Source organism: Sinocyclocheilus grahami, unplaced genomic scaffold (assembly GCF_001515645.1).
Source record: "Sinocyclocheilus grahami isolate Dianchi unplaced genomic scaffold, SAMN03320097.WGS_v1.1 scaffold414.1, whole genome shotgun sequence".
NCBI classification, from domain to species: Eukaryota; Metazoa; Chordata; class Actinopteri; order Cypriniformes; family Cyprinidae; genus Sinocyclocheilus; species Sinocyclocheilus grahami.
Genome location: NW_015505593.1, coordinates 779,853 through 801,537, shown reverse-complemented (window position 1 = coordinate 801,537; position 21,685 = coordinate 779,853). Strand labels below are relative to the sequence as shown.

The 21,685-nt window shown below is 37.2% G+C and overlaps 2 protein-coding genes across 2 annotated transcripts in view; one reads left to right on the top strand and one right to left on the bottom strand.

Moving 5' to 3' along the window:
- The first annotated feature begins 75 nt into the window (after window positions 1–75).
- Window positions 76–9,621, top strand: LOC107551111 (T-cell surface glycoprotein CD3 zeta chain-like). The gene is made up of 8 exons (XM_016232606.1): window positions 76–214; window positions 6,503–6,600; window positions 7,590–7,634; window positions 7,712–7,786; window positions 7,872–7,904; window positions 8,955–9,008; window positions 9,098–9,124; window positions 9,211–9,621. The coding sequence occupies exons 1-8, from the start codon at window positions 154–156 to the stop codon at window positions 9,280–9,282; spliced, it is 465 nt and encodes a 154-aa protein (XP_016088092.1). The 5' UTR covers window positions 76–153; the 3' UTR covers window positions 9,283–9,621.
- A 591-nt stretch (window positions 9,622–10,212) lies between these two features.
- LOC107551091 (POU domain, class 2, transcription factor 1-like) overlaps window positions 10,213–21,685 on the bottom strand; it is a 45,204-nt gene continuing 33,731 nt past the window's right edge. Inside the window, exons 8-12 of the mRNA XM_016232583.1 lie at window positions 20,806–20,991; window positions 19,376–19,457; window positions 19,005–19,287; window positions 13,097–13,182; window positions 10,213–11,923 (exon numbers count right to left, since the gene is read on the bottom strand). Of these exons, the coding sequence (XP_016088069.1) occupies window positions 11,652–11,923; window positions 13,097–13,182; window positions 19,005–19,287; window positions 19,376–19,457; window positions 20,806–20,991 (909 nt within the window). The 3' untranslated portion in view covers window positions 10,213–11,651. The remainder of the gene's footprint in view (window positions 11,924–13,096; window positions 13,183–19,004; window positions 19,288–19,375; window positions 19,458–20,805; window positions 20,992–21,685) is intronic.

Genomic DNA, 21,685 nt, shown 5'->3' with positions numbered 1-21,685 from the left:
GGTTGTGTCTGTACGTACAGGTGGAGCTTGAGGAGCCACTTCCTGTCAGAGAGCAGATCTCGAGCTTCACTGAAGTCACGGTGTCATTGAGTCAAACACACACACATACGCACGCATCTCAAAGCTGCGGCCTGTCAGACAGACAGACGGATAATGATGGCACCAAGAGCAGCATCCACTGTGATCATCCTGCTGTCCATCACACCTGTGTCAGGTAAGAGTCACACATCGCTCTGTTTGTGAGTGTTGAGCTGATCAGAGACCAGACGTATCCGCTGCACTCAAGTCTGGAGTTGAGGGAAGGCCGCCATCTTTATCGAGGTTTCTGTGGAGTCGAGCGTTTCCTTCTGTCAAAAGATTCAAGATCCTCTCAAAAAATCGGCACAGAACACAAATATTTAAGTCTAATTCAGTGTTTGGCCTTTGGCGTCCTGAACTCAAACACTTCACTGGTGATCTGACCTCGGCTCACTAGTGTTGTGTTCTCACTCACAGGCCACGTCGGTGTGGCATCTGTCTTTGTTTCACTCCCTATCGAATATGTCAAGCGACTCAAATGTAATTATTATTAAGAATACTTTTTAAATGTGATTATATGGAATTAAAGAACAAACGCTGGTTATACAGATCGAAAGTCAACATCATCAGTATGAAAATAACCTTGAAGATAGTTTTGCTGCTGACATAGCAGTCAAAAAAGTTTATTTATTCCCCACATTTTATTATCTGATGAGAATTTAACAATACATGAACAGTGCAAAATGTTTTAAAATACATATATTTTTGTAAAATTAGCATTCTTCTAGATTTTCCTAGTATTTACAGAACAAGTAAATATTTCTGTAAAGCAACAAACATTTTATCCAGAACACACATGAAAATCTCTCCACAAATTTAGACTAGTTTTATTTGGTTTGATTGTATATATTTCATAACAACTAATAATATTACAAAGATTACAAGACTGAATCTAAAGCTGCTTCGAAGCACAAATTGTGAAAAGCGCTGTACAAATAGAAACAATTTGACAAATATTTAAACTATCCAGCAATGTCAATGACCCTAAATTAAATCATCACATGCTAAAAGTTTCACTGTTATCAAATTTTGCCAATTTGAGCATTTATCGTTTATTAGAAATGCTGAAACATCAGAACAAACTTGTGCTTCTCCAAACAACGAGTTTCTAAGCGCTGAATCTAAAATAAAACCTAAAAAAACTGCTTCTGTTTTTAAAAGCAGCTTTACAGTCAAAAGCAAATTAACAAGCAATTGATCAATTCTGTAAATTATATTTAATGTTTAAATAAGTGTTAAATGTGTTGTTTATTTTGAGGTTTATGTGTTTTATAACTCTCAGGACAGAAGCTGAGTGTCATGTGACAGTGAACTGATTCAGTCGTTGATTCTGTCCGTGTGAATCTCCAGCGGAAACACTGGAGGATTCTGCTGATCTCACATCAGATCAGTGTTCATGTGTTACTGGATTCACTGTTTCCACTCATGATCATCAGTGTGTTTCACTAACACACTCCAGTTGTGTCACAATATTGTGTGATATGAACATCCTGAGCCATTTTGCTTTGCTGATGTTTTTCCACAAACACAGATGAAAGAAACACACACACACACTGATGGTATTTTATTCTATAAATAGTATGTATCTACAGTCTATCTTATTCTTTTAGGATAAGAGTACGTACATGTTTTATATTTTTATTCTTATTTATTTTTGTTTTATTTCTATTCAGATCAAGTCTCGAAGTTTTGGAGAATCATACAAAAATTCAAACATACATATTATTAGAATAAACATTTAAATTTAAATATTGCAGACCATCAGATCTGTTTTTTGTTTGTTTTTTTGTTTCTACTTCAGTGTCAGCTTCAGCTTGTCTAGTTTGACTTTCTTGAGCGTCTTGAAGAATCTTCAGCTCCCAATTAAACTTTATGTCACTTTTCTGAATAGACATGTCTGCTGAAGGAACTGAGATTCCGCTACTGAAGGTTGTTTTTCATCAGACTGCTGATGTTGTGGAAAGTGTTTTCATTCAGTGGGCAAAATGAGCAGTGTTTACAGTCAGAGTCACTCCTTTAATAGTTCAGTGAATGAAATTACAAGACACAATGGAAAATACAGTTTGAAAAACAATTTCAAGGAACACGCTGTAAAATTCTATAAAATTACACATGAAATGCTGAAATGTACCGCTGTTGTTACGCTTCCATAAAATGTGTTTTTTATTCTGTGAACTCAAATATGTCACACCTGACAGATGCTTATTATAACTCGGTCATCTGGCAGATCTAGTGCATTTACATATACATATCAAGCATTTATTCACACACACACATACATACACACACACACACACATTGTATGTTTCTGAGAAAAACAACAATAATGCGAAATATTATTCTCATTTCAAATAACTGTTTTCTATGGGATTATATTGTAAAATATAATTTATTCCCGTGATCAAAAAGAAATCATTCTAATATGCTGATTTGCTGCTCAAGAAACATTTCGGATTGTGGATATACATATCACACACACACACACACACACACATACATACACACACACACACACATTGTATGTTTCTGAGAAAAACAACAATAATGCGAAATATTATTCTCATTTCAAATAACTGTTTTCTATGTGATTATATTGTAAAATATAATTTATTCCCGTGATCAAAAAGAAATCATTCTAATATGCTGATTTGCTGCTCAAGAAACATTTCGGATTGTGGAATGTTGTGGAAACTGTGATACATTTATATATTTTTCAGAATTCTTTGATGAATAGACTAGTTTTTGTAACATTATAAATGTATTTACTGTCACTTTTGATCAATATAATGGATTCTTGATGAATAAAAGTATTCATTTCTTTTTAAAAACCGGGTAGTGTATACATATATTTTATGAAGAAATTAACATTTAAGAGATATCCATAAATAAATAATCACATTCTATTTTCTAGTTTTTACACATATAGAAGTGTTTGAGTAGTTGTTGACTGGTTTATGTTAATACAAATTATTAAACAATATTTTTCTTTGATTAAAACATTTGTTTCACATTCAACAAACTGAATGACTGCTTCATTCACGCGAAATCTGTTACCCAAATCCGCTCATATTTATTTTACTTTTTCATCTTAATCTAACATTATATTTAATGTGTGTATTTCAATTGTATTGCAATAATGTAACAGAAGAACAGAATTGAACCTGTTTTTTTACCCATTTAGATGAGCCTCACGTGTTACAGAAACTCTGAAGCTCATTGCAAATAAAGTAAAAATAAAAGAGCACATATATAATATTTAGTTTGTCTTGCATTATATCATGTATACCTTTAGTATTTTACTGTGTTTCTGCTATATCTGTACTCACGTATACAGTACTTAAGTATGGATACTGAGAGAAAAATTTACTTTGTGAAAAGTCCAAGTATCTGGCCAAAAGATACTTAACTAAAAGTAAAAAAAAATACAGCATCAACTTCTACTTAAGTATTAAGAAAGTAGAAGTAACCTAATGAAAACAAGAGACATGAGATTCCCGTTGAATCATTTTAATAATTTTCTCAACGCAAAGTGAATGAATTGTGTAACAGTTTTTGTCAGACAGAAATACACAGAAAGGGTTGGTTAAGGGGAAAAACTACAACATCACACAGATCAGAAACATCTGTCTAGTGCATGTTTATATAGAACAACAAAGCAGAACAGTGAAACAGTAAAACACATTGTAGTGAACGGCCCTTAAACACCGAGATGTGACGCAAAACAGAAGAACGAGTTTCAAAAAACCCTAAATCACCTTTGAAATATGGACAAAGTCAGTCGCTCAGTAGTGATGAACTTATGATGAGTGATATAGAATTAAAACATAAAATTTCAACTTCTGAAGTCACTGTTCGTGACATCAGTTCAGTGCATTTGTCTGCAATAATAATGAATGTCTTTCAAATGTTTATTTGGGGCATTTGGACATTTTTCTCTGCAAATATTCATATGCGAATAATTATATTAATCAGTGTAATTAATTTGATTAAACATTCATTGACTGGCAGCACTAATTGTTAATTGATATTATGTTTATTAACTGTAATGTAATTATAATAGCACTAATCCACAGCCTGGCAAGAACATCAGTAAACATGAAGCATTTTCAATGAATTTAACATTTAATTAGTAATAGTAATAGTAATAGTAGTAGTATGCTCATTTCAACACTAAACAGTTTTCAAGATTTATCACATTTAATAAAAAATGTAATGGTGGTTATCAAAAATACAGTTTTATGATCAATTCTCACTGAAGAAAACTTGATTGTACTAAAATATAAATTGTGTAACTGATTATATTGTCATGAGCAATGTAGTGGACAATTGTTATGTCTCGATGTTAAAACATAAGCCATATTGACTTCCACAGAAGCAGATCTCTTAACCTCAGAGCATGAAAGGTTTATATGTGCTATTTTTAAAATGATTTCTTTATGGATTCTTTGAATTGTAGTTTTAGCAATACTGTTACTGTGACTTACGGTTGCACTCTTTCGATTGGATAAATAACAAACCTTAATAAAAAACCTATTCGATAATAATGACTGATCGCTAAACCTCAAAACACTGCAAAAGTAAAACTTTTCAAGTACTTTTCAAGTAGAAATAAAACTCTAATGACTAAAACATACTGATTTTTTCTTCAGAAATGTAAGTATTCCGTTTAAATTGCACTCAAACAAAATATACCGCAGGATAATACTTCAAGTGAAATGACTGCAGTATTTTTCAGCTCTGTTCTGTGAGTTCTTTTGATGATCAGATGACCAGCAGGAGTTTTGAAGTCAAGCGTGAGGTTTGTGTTTCACACGTTTAAAGGCGATGACCTGCTTGAGCCATCCGACACTATAGGTTACGTTAACCACAGCAGTGCACAGCTGCGGTGTGGAAAAGGAAGTTCAGATCAGCCCGCATTCAGACCAGCAAACTCACAGATCCTTCTGAATCAGGAGAAAATCAACATCTGACCACTAAACAGCTGCTTAAAACATCTTAAACCAAACAGATGTTCATCCACTGAACTAAACAAACAAATGAACTACATAAACCAACATCTGTTAAACCACTCATATTAATCAAGGTGTTATACATGTGACCTTTGACCTCTAAAACTACTCACTAATACACATTCTAGTTATGGAATAAATATAAATTGTATGAACTTAAATTTTTTTTATTTAAAACGTAACAAACATCAGTCAGTCAAATATCTGACTATTTCAAATAATTATCATGCAGGAATCACAACTTCTTTAAACTCACATTATTCCTGACAAATCAAATAATAAACAATTTCAGTGTAAACATGAAAAAAAGAATTAAAATGTATAAAACATATTACATGAGAAAATCAGATCCGAAAGCAGAACCTTAAATGTCAAAAAACTGAAGTCTGAACATAAAAGCAGTGCCAGAATGAAAACTGAACCAGGTTCATAAACATCTGATCTATATTTAGAACCTGCTACACTTGATAAGTATTAACTGTAATGATTATAGTTACATTCTTGAAAAGAAAGCTTCCAAAAGTTTTTTTTTTTTACACTGATGCCACAGAACAACCATTTTGTTTCACCAAGGAACTTTTGTGGAATAGTAAGGTTCAATGGATGTTAAAGGTTCTTCTTGTTTAGTATGATTTAATGTTCTGTGTGACTCAAACGTGCAGCACATTTCTGATTTTCACACACAACATTGGCTTCATCGGCTTGTGTTGTATTTACACTTTACACCGATTTATTATGTGTGTGTGTGTGTGCGGTATCACTCTCTTGTGTTCCTCCCTCTTTATCTCTCTCACACATACACACACAGTTAGTCAGTTAGAGCAGCTGAACAAACCGCTGAACTAGAAACACTCGAGATGCACACACCACGAACACTTCATAAGAGAGCGAGAGTGTATGTGTGTGTGTGCGTATGTGTGGTACATGAGTGTGTGTGTGTGCGTGTGTGTGAGTGTGCATGTGAGAGTGTGTGCATGTGTGTGAGTGTGAGTCTGTGTGGTTCAGGTATACCCTACGTTATGGGGATAAAATGTCCCCTCAAAGATGGCAATATCCAAAATCCCTGTCCTTGTGTGGACATTGTTTGGTCCCCATGAGCAAAACAGCTTGCAAATCATACAGAATGATCTTTTTTGAAAAACTAAAAATGCAGAAAGCTTTGTGTGATGGAACAAACTGTACAAACTGTATTTGTGAAAATACAGTTTGTACAGTATAAAAACCATTATGCCTATGGAATGTCCCCACAAAACATGGAAACCCAACATGTTGTGTGTGTGTGTGTGTGTGTTTGTTCTGTTGAATAGAACACTGTTGAATGTGCTCATGCTCAATTGAATCAGTGCTGCTGTTTTTTCCCTCAGGTGCTTTGTTCAGACTCATTCATCAACAATCTGCTGTTCTTGTGTTTTCAGCAATGTCGACGACGTATGATCCTCAGTACTGTTACATCCTGGACGCATTTCTGCTCCTGTATTGCATCATCATCACTGCCTTCTTCATGCGCGAGCGAGTGAGAGACGTATGATCCTCAGTACTGTTACATCCTGGACGCATTTCTGCTGCTGTATTGCATCATCATCACTGCCTTCTTCATGCGCGAGCGAGTGAGAGTCTACCCCTCACAGGAAACTTTCTGCATTTTCAAAAAACTTAATTCTGTATGATTTATAAGCTTTTGTACCCGTGGGGACCACAATTTAGGTCCCCAACGTGACACGAGTCCCCATGTGTCTGTGTGTAGTCAGGTTTAAGTCCCCACCAGGATATATAAACCAGTACACACACACACACACACACACACGGACACTGAGCTGCGGCCCAGTTCATACACTCTTGCACCTTTATTACTGTTATATGACAGAAATAGTGTAAACTGTATTCTAGTCTGTGATTCTGAAATATGATGTTGGACCATGCACTCAACAGTCACAGTTTTAATTACGTAGATGAGAGATACCAGACTGACTACAGAGTGAAAATAACCTAAAACTCATAGTGATGGTAGATTACCTACAAACTATAGTCTGTTACTGTTTGCAAATTACGTGTTAGCAATGTAATCTGTTACATTACACATTTTAGGTAAATAGTCACACTACTTTTTGATTACTTTGATCCTAATTTATTTATCACATTGATTTGAATAGGATAATCTTGTACCATATTGATAATAAAATACTAATAGTAAAATCTCAAAGTGGGGTTCATAAGTTGATGAATAGCTAAAAATTTTAAATGTAATAAAAATTTAAATCATAAAAATATAAAAGGAAAATAAATAAAAACAAATAAAAATAAAATAATTTTATTTGATTAGGTGCATGTCATATGACCATTAACCCACAGATATGCACATAAAAAAATATTGACTTAGCTACTATAACCGAAAATGACAAAAAAACAAAAAACAACAACAAAAATAAAAACAACAAAGGTGAATTACATGTAAATATAAAACTATGAAAATGTACTGTTCATTAATGAAGCTTCTTTCTTCAGTACATCAAGAAGAAAAGCATAGTGGAGCAAGACTCTTTGTATCAGGTGAGAATCAGATACGTGATCAATGAGCCAACGATCACGATATTAAAGATGTTAACGGAGCGTTTGATGTTTTCCAGCCAATTAACAAGAGTGGCCAGTCGACGTACGACATACTGACGCAGCGATCGACTGAAGAAGGTCGATCTGGAGGGGTGAGTGATGACAACTTTACACACATCACATCACATCACATGACGGACAGGAGCAGCCTGTGATCTACATGTCTGTGTTTCACAGGGACGCAAGCGAGGAGATGACAGCACTTACACGGTAAGAGCTTCTTCATCACAGGAAGGAAGTTTTTTAGCAGCGCGTTGAGAAGAATAATCCATCTGAAGCGTGTCAGTGACCACAGAGGCACCTGCGGCACTTTCCACCGATGATGAGATGCAAAACCACCATCAGAAACCCCATCAGATCAACCTGCAGAAACTCAAACTGAACATTACAGGAGCCGCTTTAGCTCAAACGCTTAAAAATAAAGGGTCTTCATTGACATAAATGGATGCATGAAGAGCTTAGAGCTATTAACATCCATCACTTTTAAAAATAAAAGTTTTCACCGGATGTAATAAAAGAACCATTTGTGGTTCCCCAAAGAACCTTTCAGTAATCAGTTCTTAATACTACTAAGAACTAAGAACTTTTTTTTCTTAGCGTGAGGACCATTTGAATAATCTAGCTGGAAAGATTCCACAGATGTTAAAAGGTTCTTCATGGAACCATAAATGCCAATAAAGAACCTTTATTTTTAAGTGCGATGGAAGCTTTCAATTGACAAAAGATTCTTTAGACTATTAAAATGTCCTTTACACTAAGAAAAAAAGAGTTCTTTTAATACTTGATCACTGAAAGGTTCTTCGAGGAATCAAAAAGTTCTTCTGTTGCATCACTGAAAAGCTTTATTTTTAAGAGTGTATGACGTCCTTCAGATGTTATAGGCCAGGGGTGCCCAAACTCGGTCCTGGAGGGCCGATGTCCTGCAGATTTTAGATCCAACTCCAATTAGGCACACCTGAACCAGCTAATCAAGCTCTTACTGGGCATACTATAAACTTCCCGGCAGGTGTGTTGAGGCAAGTTGGAGCTAAACTCTGCAGGACACCAGCCCTCCAGGACCGAGTTTGGGCACCCCTGTTATAGGCTATATATATATATATATATAAACTTGGCAGCTAGTTTATAATGATGGAAAGGGTTTTCAAAAATCAAACAAAACATTTTCATGTTTTACTGAAATAACCGAACAAATGATTTAATGCATTTCTTACACAAAACTGTGATGACGATAATGATTATGGTTATGCTGGTTTATTTCAGCCTCTGCAGAAAAAGACGGACGACACGTACCGTGAGATTGAAATGAAGGCAGGCGTAAGTGTGACTGATTCAGTCTTATTTCATATCAATTCATCTGAATGATTCGACAAAAGACTCAAACTGATCTTGTGATTTTCCTCCAGCGCCGCCGTCCTGATCAGGTTTATCAGGTCAGACATATTTAATATCACAACTAAACATCAGATCACTGTCAAATAAAAGTCACTTCATTTGGTTTAATGTGTTTGTGTTTCAGGGTTTGAGCTCCATGACTAAAGACACGTATGATTCTCTGAACAAGCAGCCGATTCGTCCGCCGCCACGTTAAATGCTGATTCTCCACAAATCGGCCGTCAGGATCACAGTCCAGTGCAGATTCAGCCACTTAACTCATTCATTCACTCTGTCTGTGATTTCAGTCCAGTAGTTTTTTTCCCCTACAGACTCCAGTGTTTATTCGGTGTTTTTACAGTGACTGTGTTTATCGTTTCTCCACTTTGTGAATTAGGCTATAGACTTTCATAATGAACCCAAAATTTAAACGGCACACATGTAAAGTAAAAATCATTATAAAACCAAACCTGATTGAAGACCAAACGTTTAAACATTGTGAGATTCAACTAATGATTCTATTCAAATAATAATGCTATTTGGTAACACTTTACAATAAGGGTTCATTCGTTAACAAACAATGAAAAATAAATCTAAAATATTTATTGATCTTAATGTTGATCTCAGGATTTACTAATACATTTTAAGATAAAAAGTTGATGAACATAATTAGTTAATGAACTGTAAACTAACATGACAAATGTTATTATCATTAACAAAGGTTAATGTTGTAAAATATGTATCACTCATTGTAAATGTTAGTTAATGCATTAATAATGTTGATAAATGAGACCTTATTGTAAAGTATTACCTTAATGTTCTGTATGATTTAAAAATGCCTTTTCTTGTGATTTTGTGGTGAAATATGAGCTGCAGGTTTAACAAGATTCACGTTGATTGATGATCAGTATCTCTCACATGTTATCATGAGTGTTTTTTTTCAAGTACTTTATAATAGTGTAATATTACATGTAATCTGTTTAAAACTGAAAATTTCACTGCATTTCATTTGGTTGTTACTTTTGTCTGTTCTGTGTAATTTTGTATTAGCTTGTTAAAGTGATTTTTCTCTTTTTCAGTAAATAATCAGTTTAGAAACTTGATTTGACTGTTGATCAAAACACACGGAGATCATACAGATAAACAGTCTGAGAAAAAAAAAACATTTAATGAAATCTACAACTGCAGCAACAGCAACATGACAAACTCATCATCTGATAATGAACAGCAAAGAAAAATACAGACAAAAGCACAAATCCAGAAAGGTTCATTTCTACGGCAAACAGCAACAACTGAACTGTGAGAGTTGATTAATCGACGAACACCTGTAGAGGAACGAGAGTGTGTGTAAGAGAGTGTGTCTGTTTGCGCTTGTGTGTGTGTGTGTGTGTGTGTGTGAACAGACCTTCTGTATCAAACACATTCTGTAAAGAATCTCACACACAGTCTGAAATTACAATCATCTCTCAGAAGCGGCTCATGAGAATGACACGAGACACTCATGAGACGATTTATCTCATGATTCATATTCCACCAGAAAATCAATCTCTGGATAAAAAAAAAAGTCTACAATGTGTTCATGATTTAAAATTAACTATACATTTAAAAAAAGAAAAAAAATCAAGGGAAAGGCAAAGAGAAAATGAAAAATCTTTGGTTTTCACGCTTAAGTATATTTTTGCTTTGGGAGCCACAAAAATAAAACTAATTTTCATATATTTATATATAATCCTTGTATTTAGTGTGTTTTTTGACTAAGGATGAAAAGAAACAGAGGGGCAGCACAAAGCTGATGGTTCTTTGGTTTTCATCCACATTTTCATTCCTGCACAAAATAATAAAGCCAACAAACATGAAAGTAAAGCGCAGCAGCTCGCACACAATCACTGATATACAGAATATAATAATCTATACAGCAAGAGACAAAAACGGAAATGCCAGTGATATTAACAGATCAATGCTGCCTCCTCGTTTCAATATTTTCATGTGTATAAATAAAGAAAATGATCAGAGGAAAGAAGCTGAAAGGGTTCAAACTACATGTGCTGATATTTTCATCTTTATGTTTCTCACACAGACTGTTGGAAATTGCCGCTGATTCACAGAATCAATGTTCAAACAAACATGTGACAGCAGAGTTCATTTGCATCTCTCACAGGATCAGCGCTCGCTGTGATGGATTATTACTATTTTAAAGCCTTCTAACCATATTTATAAAGTGATGTCGAGTTAGAATACTAGTTTAAAAATTCACTGATAGAACCCTCCACCCAGCGCTGTAGTACCTTGCAACATAAAAGTTCTGAAATGCTTTTGATTATAAATCTGAAATCATCTACAATCGGCCTGTTTCGCAGAGCTGCAAATAAAAACAGAAACCCTTGTAGAAAGTCAATATAAACTCTTATGTGAAATAATCTCTCATGAAGAATCAGTCAGTCATTAGTTTAATAAATAGATTGAAAAATAAAGTTCAATCCTGACCGTTTCCTCGAACATCAAACAAGGACATTCAGTTGCAGGAAGTACTACACGCATCAGAAGTGTTTTTGGTAATAGCACAGGATTGGACGGAGGCGTATGCGCTCACTGCGCCTTCGAGGCCAAGGCGATGCTCTTGGTTGTCATGGCAACAGTACTCTGCTGCATGTCACTGGCCAGCTGCAGATTGAGAGCTCCGCCTCCAGCCCCGCCTGCTGACAGCAGATTGGCTGGTAGTAGAGAGAGGCTGGACGGGTTGAGGAAGAGGGGAGTGGTCACCAGACTGGGGGCAGTGCTTCCTGAACTGGTGTTGGCGAATAGCAGGCCGGTGTTTCCATCGAAGGAGGTCAGAGGCAGAGCGCCTCCCGTTGCCAGAGCTGACGAAAAAACACATTGAATATATTTATACAGCACATTAATTCTGTCACTAACAATAATTTTGGTAATGGAGTCATCGGTCGATTATTCTGACGATTAATCGAGTAATCGGATATTTTTTTGTGGTAATATACATAGACCTTAGCGAACAATAGACTTAAAAATGACTTAAAATATATATATATATATATAATAGCAATGAGGAAATCATAATTGGTTCAAAAACAAGTAATCAGATGGTTCTATTGAACAAAACCATTAAAATACAAAGTAATAAAACAAAATAATTATAACTTTATGTACTGTATTATATAAAATGCCTGCAGAGGGCCAACGGCCTGATGATTATTTTTCCACTTTACAGCGTGATCTAATCCTTGTTTAATATTGACCAAACAACATTTAATTCAGAAGTCCACTTAATCTTTAATATTTGGCTACTTCTTTCTGATATAAATGCTACAGCCACTGTCATTTCTTGAACAAGAACATGTGGACATCAAAACAAGCAAACGCAGAGCGAGGGTTTAAACTTTAATTTTTAAGTTATTTTATTTTGAACATATTTACAAAGATAATGATGTATTCTCCTGTGTTGGCATAGGTTTATAAATGATTTACCTTATAAATCTGATAGAATGGTGCACATTTTTCCCAGATGAACTTCATAAGCAACTCAAAAGTCAGCATAAGCAAAGATGGAGTTTGAGACCGTCCGCGCGTGTAAATGATAACTGTTTGTGTGGTCCAGCATCTGTTGTGAATGGAGCCACTCTGAGATTCACGTAACCTACATGCATATAAATAAAGTGCATATTAAACCCCATATTTATTTAACTGAAACACAGCTTTTGTGAATTCACACTAGCATTATGCTTTATTATGATTTTTAATAATCATATGATTATTCTAATATGATTAGGTCTAATAATGCTTTTCATGGATTCTCGTCTGTGGAATGCACCACTTCCAGTATTTTGCCGGTTAATCGACACAGGCAAAATGCAATCGAGGATTTTTTATAATGGAGTACTCAAATCATGACAGCCCTACAGCGTATTGTTTCATAGCAGCTTTACAGAAAATCATGATGTTAATGTTTATAATATCTTAATTTCATCATGCCTTGCAGTCACATTTTTTAGATTTGAGATGAACAATAATATAGTTACCCTGGATGGTGGCCAGTGCATTGTTGTTCATCAGTGCAGGACCAAAAGCGTTTCCCGGAGCAGGAGCCAAACTCAACAGCGCCCCACTGCACAAAACACAAGCAGAAATAATCAACTCTGTAAAGTCACCACATCACTAACACACATGTCCTGATCAGACATGTCAATCATCTCTGTGCAGCAGCGTTTACAACCAATGAGATTTAACTGTGGGAGACCTTCTCAGCATCGTCATGTGACCAACAAAACCTCTGATTAATATGAAAGAAAAGCTTTCATGATGTCTGGGTCACATGCTATACCCCAAAATAAAAAAATAAAAAATAAAATTTATATTTGGCATTTTCAGTAAAAAAAAAAACATACAGTAAACTTATTTAAATAAGCATAAATTACAAGTCATGAGAATTTGGGGTTAAAGTGCTTAAAACATTTAGATTATTGTTTTGTATTACAAGTTTTCTGAAGTGTTATGTTTAAATATGCAAATGAGGCATTATCTAATTAGTTATGCAATAATTTGCATACATTTCCAGCACATAACTCTGAACATTGTATAAAGCCAGGTTCATAATTCTGGTTTGATTTTGCTGACATATTAGAGTTAAAGGTTTTTCCAGAGGGGATTTTGGAAAAATTCTGGTTCACTCCATAAACCAGAAAATACTGTCAACAGACAGAAAACAAATACTGTTTTGGCCTTTTCTCCAGGGCGCGGAAGCATGGAGTGGGTTTGTATTTTGTCACTTACTTCATTCAACATGCGTTCCTTTTACTGTTCTTATTTATTTTATTCAATAATTGATCAACAAAACAATGATTAAAATTGAGATGCAAATTATACAAAATGAAATTCATAAAAAAAAATTACTTTCCACAAATCAAAACGTATGAAGTAGTCAAAAATTGTGTCTGACCCGCTCCATTTCTCCTGGCGTATTGCCGTACAATTCATTACCACGCCCTTTATGACATTTACAAATTACAAATTTTCTTTCAGAATTAACAGATTAAATAAAACAAAACAAAACACTGGTTATGAACGTAACTGTGGTTCTATGACTAAGTGGAAGACCACCAGAGGCAGTGCTAAAAGCACTAGTGGAAAACTTCCCACACTCAAGCTTGACCGAAAATCGAATTACAAAGTTGTCACCTCGTGACGTGCCTTGAACTATAATTACCCCTTAGCACATCACCTCAATCTCTTAAGCCCCGTTCACACTACAAGCGTCACGCAACAACAAAGCGACACAATTCCATTAATTTCAATGGAGAGCTGGCGATTTCCGGCGACACCGAGGGGCAGCGACCGTTGGTGACCGGATGGGGCGTGTCCAGCGATGCGACAAAGTTCAGAATCCTTCAACTTTATGCAAATGAAGAGTGACTTTCGGGAGTGACAGCCAATAGGAAAGAAGACAGTAGAGCTCATGTGATCGTTCTCCTCTCAACCGTAGATAAACATACGCAATGGAAGTAGGCAGGCTCTGTTTCTCATTCATTTTTGTTTGTATGTACGGATTTAATTTAGATTTAGATTATATTTAGTCTTTTGCCTCCAAAATGTTTATACTTAGCAGCAAGAAACCTGATTCGCTGTCAAGGCAACCAGTATTGAGAACGCCCACTAGCAACCTCATCGCCAGCCCCTGGCGACATGCAGCGACAAAAGTCACTGCTAGTGTGAATGCAGCTTTAGGTCATTCTCGCAATACCGAGTGACCAGAGACTTTCAGCACTGCCTCTGGCGGCCTTCCACTTAGTCATAGAACCACAGTTACGTTCGTAACCAGCGTTCTATTTCCTTTCGCTTCAGACCGCCAGAGGCAGTGCTGAAAGCACTAGTGGAAGACGAATACCTACACAGTCACGAGGGATCCCCCTGCGAAGCATCCGGGCAGGCAGAAAGCACTGCAGCACACACTGCTGGCAAGGGAGTCACATTCAATCTGTAAAAACGTGAAAATGTACATGATGAAGGCCAGGTTGCTGCTGCACAAATTTCAGAGAGCAACACCCCTTTGAACGCTGCCCAAGATGTTGCCAAGGCACGTGTAGAGTGACAATGAATAGATGAGGTAGCAGTCTTTCTGTAACTGTATAAAACTGTGTACGGTACCCTCTCGAAAGGGTAGTCAAGAGTCACTGATTTGTTGTTATTGATCTCCAATGATTCAATTGACTCTCCGTGAAACAGCCCACTGTCGACATGCGAGCATCAACGCTCCCACAAACGCTTTCCTGTAGAGGTGGGGGGCGACGTTGGGGACCTGGGGGTCGGATGTGAGACTGATCTTTGTGTATTTGTCTTGTATCGGACACAAGCGTTTTTGGATGAGCCAGCACTGGAATGGCCTGAGCCACAATAACCCGAGTGGTACTACTGCTGTTGCTGCTGTGAGCTTCCCCAAGAGTCTCAAGAGAGCCACATAGCGCTGTGTGTGACCCACCCGAAGCCTCTTTATAGCTCTCAGAATTTACCCTATTCTTTCTGAAGTCGGGCAAGCAGACATTGTTACAGAGTTTAGAGCAAGGTTTATGTAACTGGCTGACTGCGCTGGAACAAGCTTGCATTTGTCCCAGTTCACAGTGATCCCCAAAGCTGTGATGTGTTCCAGCAGGTGATCTATTACCTAGTGGGGTAATGCTGCACAGACAAGCCAGTCATCCAGGTACGGTAACACTCTCATGCCAGTCCTCTGGAGTGGTTCCAATGCTGCCTGGACGAACTTCGAAAAAACTCTTGGTGTCAAAGCCAGGCCAAACGGAAGAACCCTGAACTGAAATATTTGACCCCCTATGGCAAATCGAAGGAACCGCCTGTGCTCTGGTGCAATCCGAATATGAAAATAGGCGTTCTTCAAGTCTATTGTCACGAACCAATCTTGCGGCATGATGGCCTGCAACACATCTGTTGTGCGTAACATTCTGAACGGGAGAAACTTGAAAAACGATTTAAGTTTCTTAAATCCAAGATCTTTCTTTGTAACCAGAAAAGAAATGGAAAAAATCCCCCGGGATGAACTTGGGGATCGATGTGTTCTATGGCACCTTTGCGCAACAACACCTGAACTTCGTGCGCCAGTGCCTGTGCCTGACATGAATCGTGAACTATTGTCTGTCTCACGCCGGTGTGAACAGGAGGTCGACAGCGAAACTGTATACGGTACCCTTTCGAAAGGGTAGTAAAGAGCCACTGATTTGTTGTTATTGATCTCCAATGATTCAATTGACTCTCCGTGAAACAGCCCACTGTTGACATGCGAGCATCAACGCTCCCACAAACGCATTCCTGTAGAGGTGGGGGGCAACGTTGGGGACCTGGGGGTCGGATGTGAGACTGATGTCCACGTGGTTGAGTCCCACCACGTCTGGGAGGTGGAGGAGGTGGTGGTGGAGTAGTCTGAGAGTTCCGAAGGTGGAAATGTTGAGAAGATCTATAAATGTCTTACACCAACACTGTGAAAACGAGCACCAGAGGATGCTAGAGGAGGCCTGGGTCCTGGGGCAGTCCCCACATGACGGGAGCGAGTTTCAGATACTGACACACGTCGATCCAAGGCTTCCTGTGCAGCTGGTCCAAAACTTCGACCAGGTACCAATGGCAATCTCCGTAAATTGTTCCTACATACCTCCGGCAAAGAGGACTGGGCCAACCAAACTTGCCGTCGAGCTTGTACAAGAGTACCTAAGGCTGTTCCACAGTGATTGGCAATAGCATCCATAGTCTGCAATGTAAGTTCAGTTAAGTCTGTCACTAACGGGTCAGATGACGTTTCCCTCAGAGAGGAGTGTAGAGCCACAAGCATGTGCGCCAAAGAATTAGAAACACGGCCAAGGCTCACTGTAGCATTGACAGTAACTCATCAGTGCGCCTACACTCAACATTGGGGCAGCGTACATTCTCACGAAGTGCCTCATCGGGAGATACAATAAGCGCTGCCACACTAGATTCTATAGGTGGCATGCTACCAAGTCCTATTGTATCTGGGTCTTGCATTACAGCCAGTGTGCGGGGTAACTGATCTGGACATGTAGCCTTCGTTGAATTTTGTTATGCAGACAGCAATACAGATGTAAAGTCATTGCACTGAGGCATTGTAAATGATGTTCTCTGTGCCCGACGCAGAAAAATATTCTCAGAACCCACTGCTGGTTGAGGGGGATCTAGATTTATGTGGGCTAGCATAGCTTTTAACGTTCCTTCCAGGGATGCCAGTTTCAAAAAGTGAGTCAGTGGCAGCCACTGACATCACATCCAAATCCTGTCCTGTATGCATCGTTGGTAAGGGTGTCATACATAACTCAGGCTGAACTTTCTCTTGTACATCCGTATTAGGCTGAGCTTTAGCCAGAAGTGGCAATAACAACTCTACTGCAGAAGACAGCTGATCAACTTTGCGTGCTAAATCAGAAGATTTCATTTTCTTACACTTCTTTTCACTTTGAGATGCTTGCTTACACTTACGATCAGCTGTGGTGATATTGGATAAAAGTAGCAAACTATCCGAAGCAGATTCTAGACCGGCCAGACAAGCGTGATGCACGGCGAGTGGCATAATGGAGCATTCCGGGCACGGGTCAGTCAGTGCCTTTCTAAGATGATCCCTACTCAGACAAGCAGGACATTGGCGATGTCCATCCATGATATCCATTACATTGGGGCACGTAGAACATTGAAGTGTATCCATGTTAAATCAATACTCACCGTAAAAGTCGATAAATCCGGAACATGTTATTGATTCATGCCGCGATCATACGCGTATACGCTCTCAGCCGAGGCAGCCAGGGCTTCCGAGTGTATATCGTCACAGAGGCATTCAAACTTGCCGGCATCCAGCAGATTGAAGCCTCTTGCGTGATGCAGTCCATATCTCACGATCGCTGTGCGCCACGAGATGTGTTTAAGTCCAACAATCGGTATACTAAAGCGATGTAATCAAGATGGAACAGCTCGCGATATATATCCTGAAGATCTCTTCAGCAGCAAGCTGCACAAAATATCGTCACGTTCGATTCAACAAGCGAGAATGAGAAAGAGATCGAGGGTACGTGGTAAGGGGTAATTATAGTTCAAGGCACGTCACAACTTTGTCATTCGATTCTCGGTCAAGCTTGAGCGCGGGGAGTTTTCCACTAGTGCTTTCAGCACTGCATCTGGCCATCTGGAGCGAAAGGAAATAGAACAAATAATATTTAAACAAACATAAATCAAAAGTAAATTTTCTTAAATGCCTACAAATACAATTTCACCATATTTTAGGAATAAAATGTTGTCATTCAGTGACAATCAGAGTGAATGATATGAACAAACCCCTCAGTAAAAGTCTTCAGAATATAGAAAGGATTAAAACTCTAATCCTCTATAAAACTCTTTGGTGTAAGAAAGAGAAAAAAAACTCTTTTAAAGATATGGATTTTAATTGAAATCTACAGACACAGATAAAGTGCAATAAAATAAACACTTAAATGTGTAATTTATTTGTTTTTTGTGTGTATGTTCTTGGTTATTTGTGCATGTTTTCTTTCCACTAGTCTGAGCAAAGACTGTTATGGAGCAAAATATCAAATTTGAAAATAGTCACCTTTATTAAAATAGATCAAATGCAAATAGATAAAGTGTAATAAAATTTTATTAAATGAAAAAAAAAAATACTTTAAATAAATACATAAATGCATACATACATGTTGGATTTTTTTCACTAGTCTGAAAGAAGACATGCTATGGAAACAAAATATACCAAAACCTCAAAATCGAGCAGTGCATGAAAAAACACGGGTTTTGCCCATAGTGTCTTGACTTAAGTAAAATATAATTTCTTAATTTTTATCCTTTCGTTTTGGTCTGAAATGTGACATGGGGATGTCTTTCACGAAACCTGTCCACAATACCACACACACTCACCCTTGTGTCAGCTGTGACGGCGTTATGACTGTTGGGTTCAAGCCCGTGACAGCAGTCAGATTAGCACCACCCAGTCCTGTACCTGCCACCAGCAGCTGCCCTGCCCCCTGTGTGGCCGTTGTCGCAGTGGAAACTGGCTGCGCGGCAGCGGCCACTTCCTGCTTTACGGTGGTGGCGGACGGGCTGAGCGAGTGTGACATCACGGCAGGAGCAACCGTGGCCACAGCAGGAGCCATGGAGATGACAGATGGTGGGTTAGATATCACCTGACCCAGAGCTTCACCTACAGCACAGAGAAAGTGTCACATGACTCACAAGTTCACATTAGGAATATTGAGGAAGGAACAGTTGTAATGGCAGGAGGGACGCACCACTGAGTGTGAGGTTTGAGATGCTGCTGTTGTTCAGAGAAACCACAGAATTGACCGTCAGTGTGTTTGTGCCGCTGGACACCTGAACACAACCAATCACTCATCAATAATCAATAAGACAACACTTCACATGCAGAAACACTCGCTGCATCCACAGATTACAGCATCATACACAAAACAGCTGAGTTTGCAGTCGGGCTGTGTGATTTTTCGGACAAAAATTGTGATTCTGATTTAAAACGCGATTAAAAAAACCCCTCCAGGTTTGCTGTGCTTGTCTGAAGGACTGCCCCAAAAAGATGATCAAAATGACATCAAAAGAATAATAATTACTACTACATTTATTATTACTTCACAAGTTCGCCTGCCCATCCAGTCCTGATGGTTAATGATAAACGAATTTGGCTTGCTTTCCTCGACAGAGGCTCGGCTTGAGCTCCAAGTTCAACCCCCCATTGCATGTCGCTGGGATGGTGCAAAGACTGCTGCTTATATAGGCTTGTAATGATGATTGACAGAACTGAATGACTAGGCTCCACCCGAACCTACGTTTGGGACTAATATTACTATTGCATTGTTTAATAGTTTTATTTCTTATTTTGTTTAATGGTTTTATTTAGTAGTAGTAATAATAGTAATCATAACCATAATAAAAGTAGTAGCAATTATTATTACATTGTCATATTAATATTTTTTTTTACAGTGAAATAGTATAATAGTAATATAAATTTTATTTCACTGTAAAATAAAAGTTATATTATCAATGACTACTACATAATTATTATTACTACCTTTATTATGATGATTTTATTATTAAAAAATAAAACTATTAAACAAAATAGGAAAAGTCATTATTGTATTACTTCACTGTAAAATATAAAAATGTCACTATATATCAATGAATAAAATATAAAAATGTCACTATATATCACTATAAAATAATATTTTTTTTAATTTTTATTATGATTATTAATACTAAATAGCATTATTAAATAAAATAAGAAATATTATTATTGCATAAAATGTATGATTATTAAATTTCCTTATTTCTTTTTCTTTTCCTTTTTTTGTCTTGGTTTTATATCACATTTATGATTTTTTTGGGTGGGAGGGTCCTGGGAGGGTTTAAATTGAAACAATTTGTAATCTTTTATTTTTCATTTAATGTATCATTATGTATTGTCTTGTTAAATACCAATAAAAAGATTTTTTTTTAAAGTTTAATAACCATGTGATAATCACAATTAGCCATATGGTGATTTCGTGCAGACCTAATTTGACGCTTTCTGACCCAGATGTTCATCACCATTAAATTACTGTGTTAATTACTGTGAAAAGCAGCAGAATAATGTCAGTAATGACCATGAATGAAGACCGTAAACAGTTTCACATGACTGCAGGATCTGGAGTGACTCTGGTTTATGACATACCGCTGTGGTGGCGCTGCTGTAGATGGTTTTGATGGCTGATCCAGGCGATCCACCACCGCTGCTGGGAGGATTGATCCGCTTCTCCTTCTGTCTGCGGTTACAGAACCAAATGCGTACCACCTCCTTCTCCATGTTGAGCTGATCCGCAATCAGCGTGATCTCCTCTGATGACGGCTTTGGACTCTGCTGCAGATGAGACAGAAAAGCTTAATGTAAACACTTCGTCTCATTAGCGTTCAACACAGATATTAGCTAATTACTATAGTTAACTTTAACTAAAACACAAACCATAAAAAATTAATTACTTGAAATAAAATTAAATGTTAACTGAGATAAAATATACAAAACATTTATCTCAACTAGTTGCCAAGGCAACATTTCTTATTTTAATTTATTTTAAATGTATGTAATAAAATCAAAAACTAAAATGAAAATTAACAACTTGAAAAAATTTCAGAATTTCAATATTTTTGCTTTTGACACTTTTTTTGCAGTTTAAATAAAGACTGCCTGAGAAAAACGTGCTGTCCCGATTCAGTATCTGCGGTCAGATGAGATGTCAGGCTTAATGTCAGTCTCATTATTCTATCGTTATTTTTGTAACTTATGAAATAAAAAGTTTCTCACCTCAGAAAAATGAACTATCCTGTCCTGTCAGACGTTATACTATGCTTGTAGCATGCGCAAATGTGGCGGTGCACGCTGTATATAATTTCACTAAAGCGCAAAAGAAACTATGAGCATGCAATGTGTGAAATAAAAGCAAAGTACCAATAAATCACATAACTGGTACGTTCGTGTGTTAGCTGGGAAGGATTTGCATGAAGGTATGATATTTTTATTATATATATATGTGTGTGTGTGTGTGTGTGTGTGTATA

What these genes read in the sequence shown, in the direction of transcription:
- LOC107551111 (XM_016232606.1), top strand. Translation starts at nt 154, where the DNA reads ATGATGGCACCAAGAGCAGCATCCACTGTGATCATCCTGCTGTCCATC. An exon ending in AGCAAGACTCTTTGTATCAG is followed by an intron (nt 7,635 to 7,711) that starts GTGAGAATCAGA and finishes GATGTTTTCCAG; the next exon opens with CCAATTAACAAGAGTGGCCA. An exon ending in AGATTGAAATGAAGGCAGGC is followed by an intron (nt 9,009 to 9,097) that starts GTAAGTGTGACT and finishes ATTTTCCTCCAG; the next exon opens with CGCCGCCGTCCTGATCAGGT.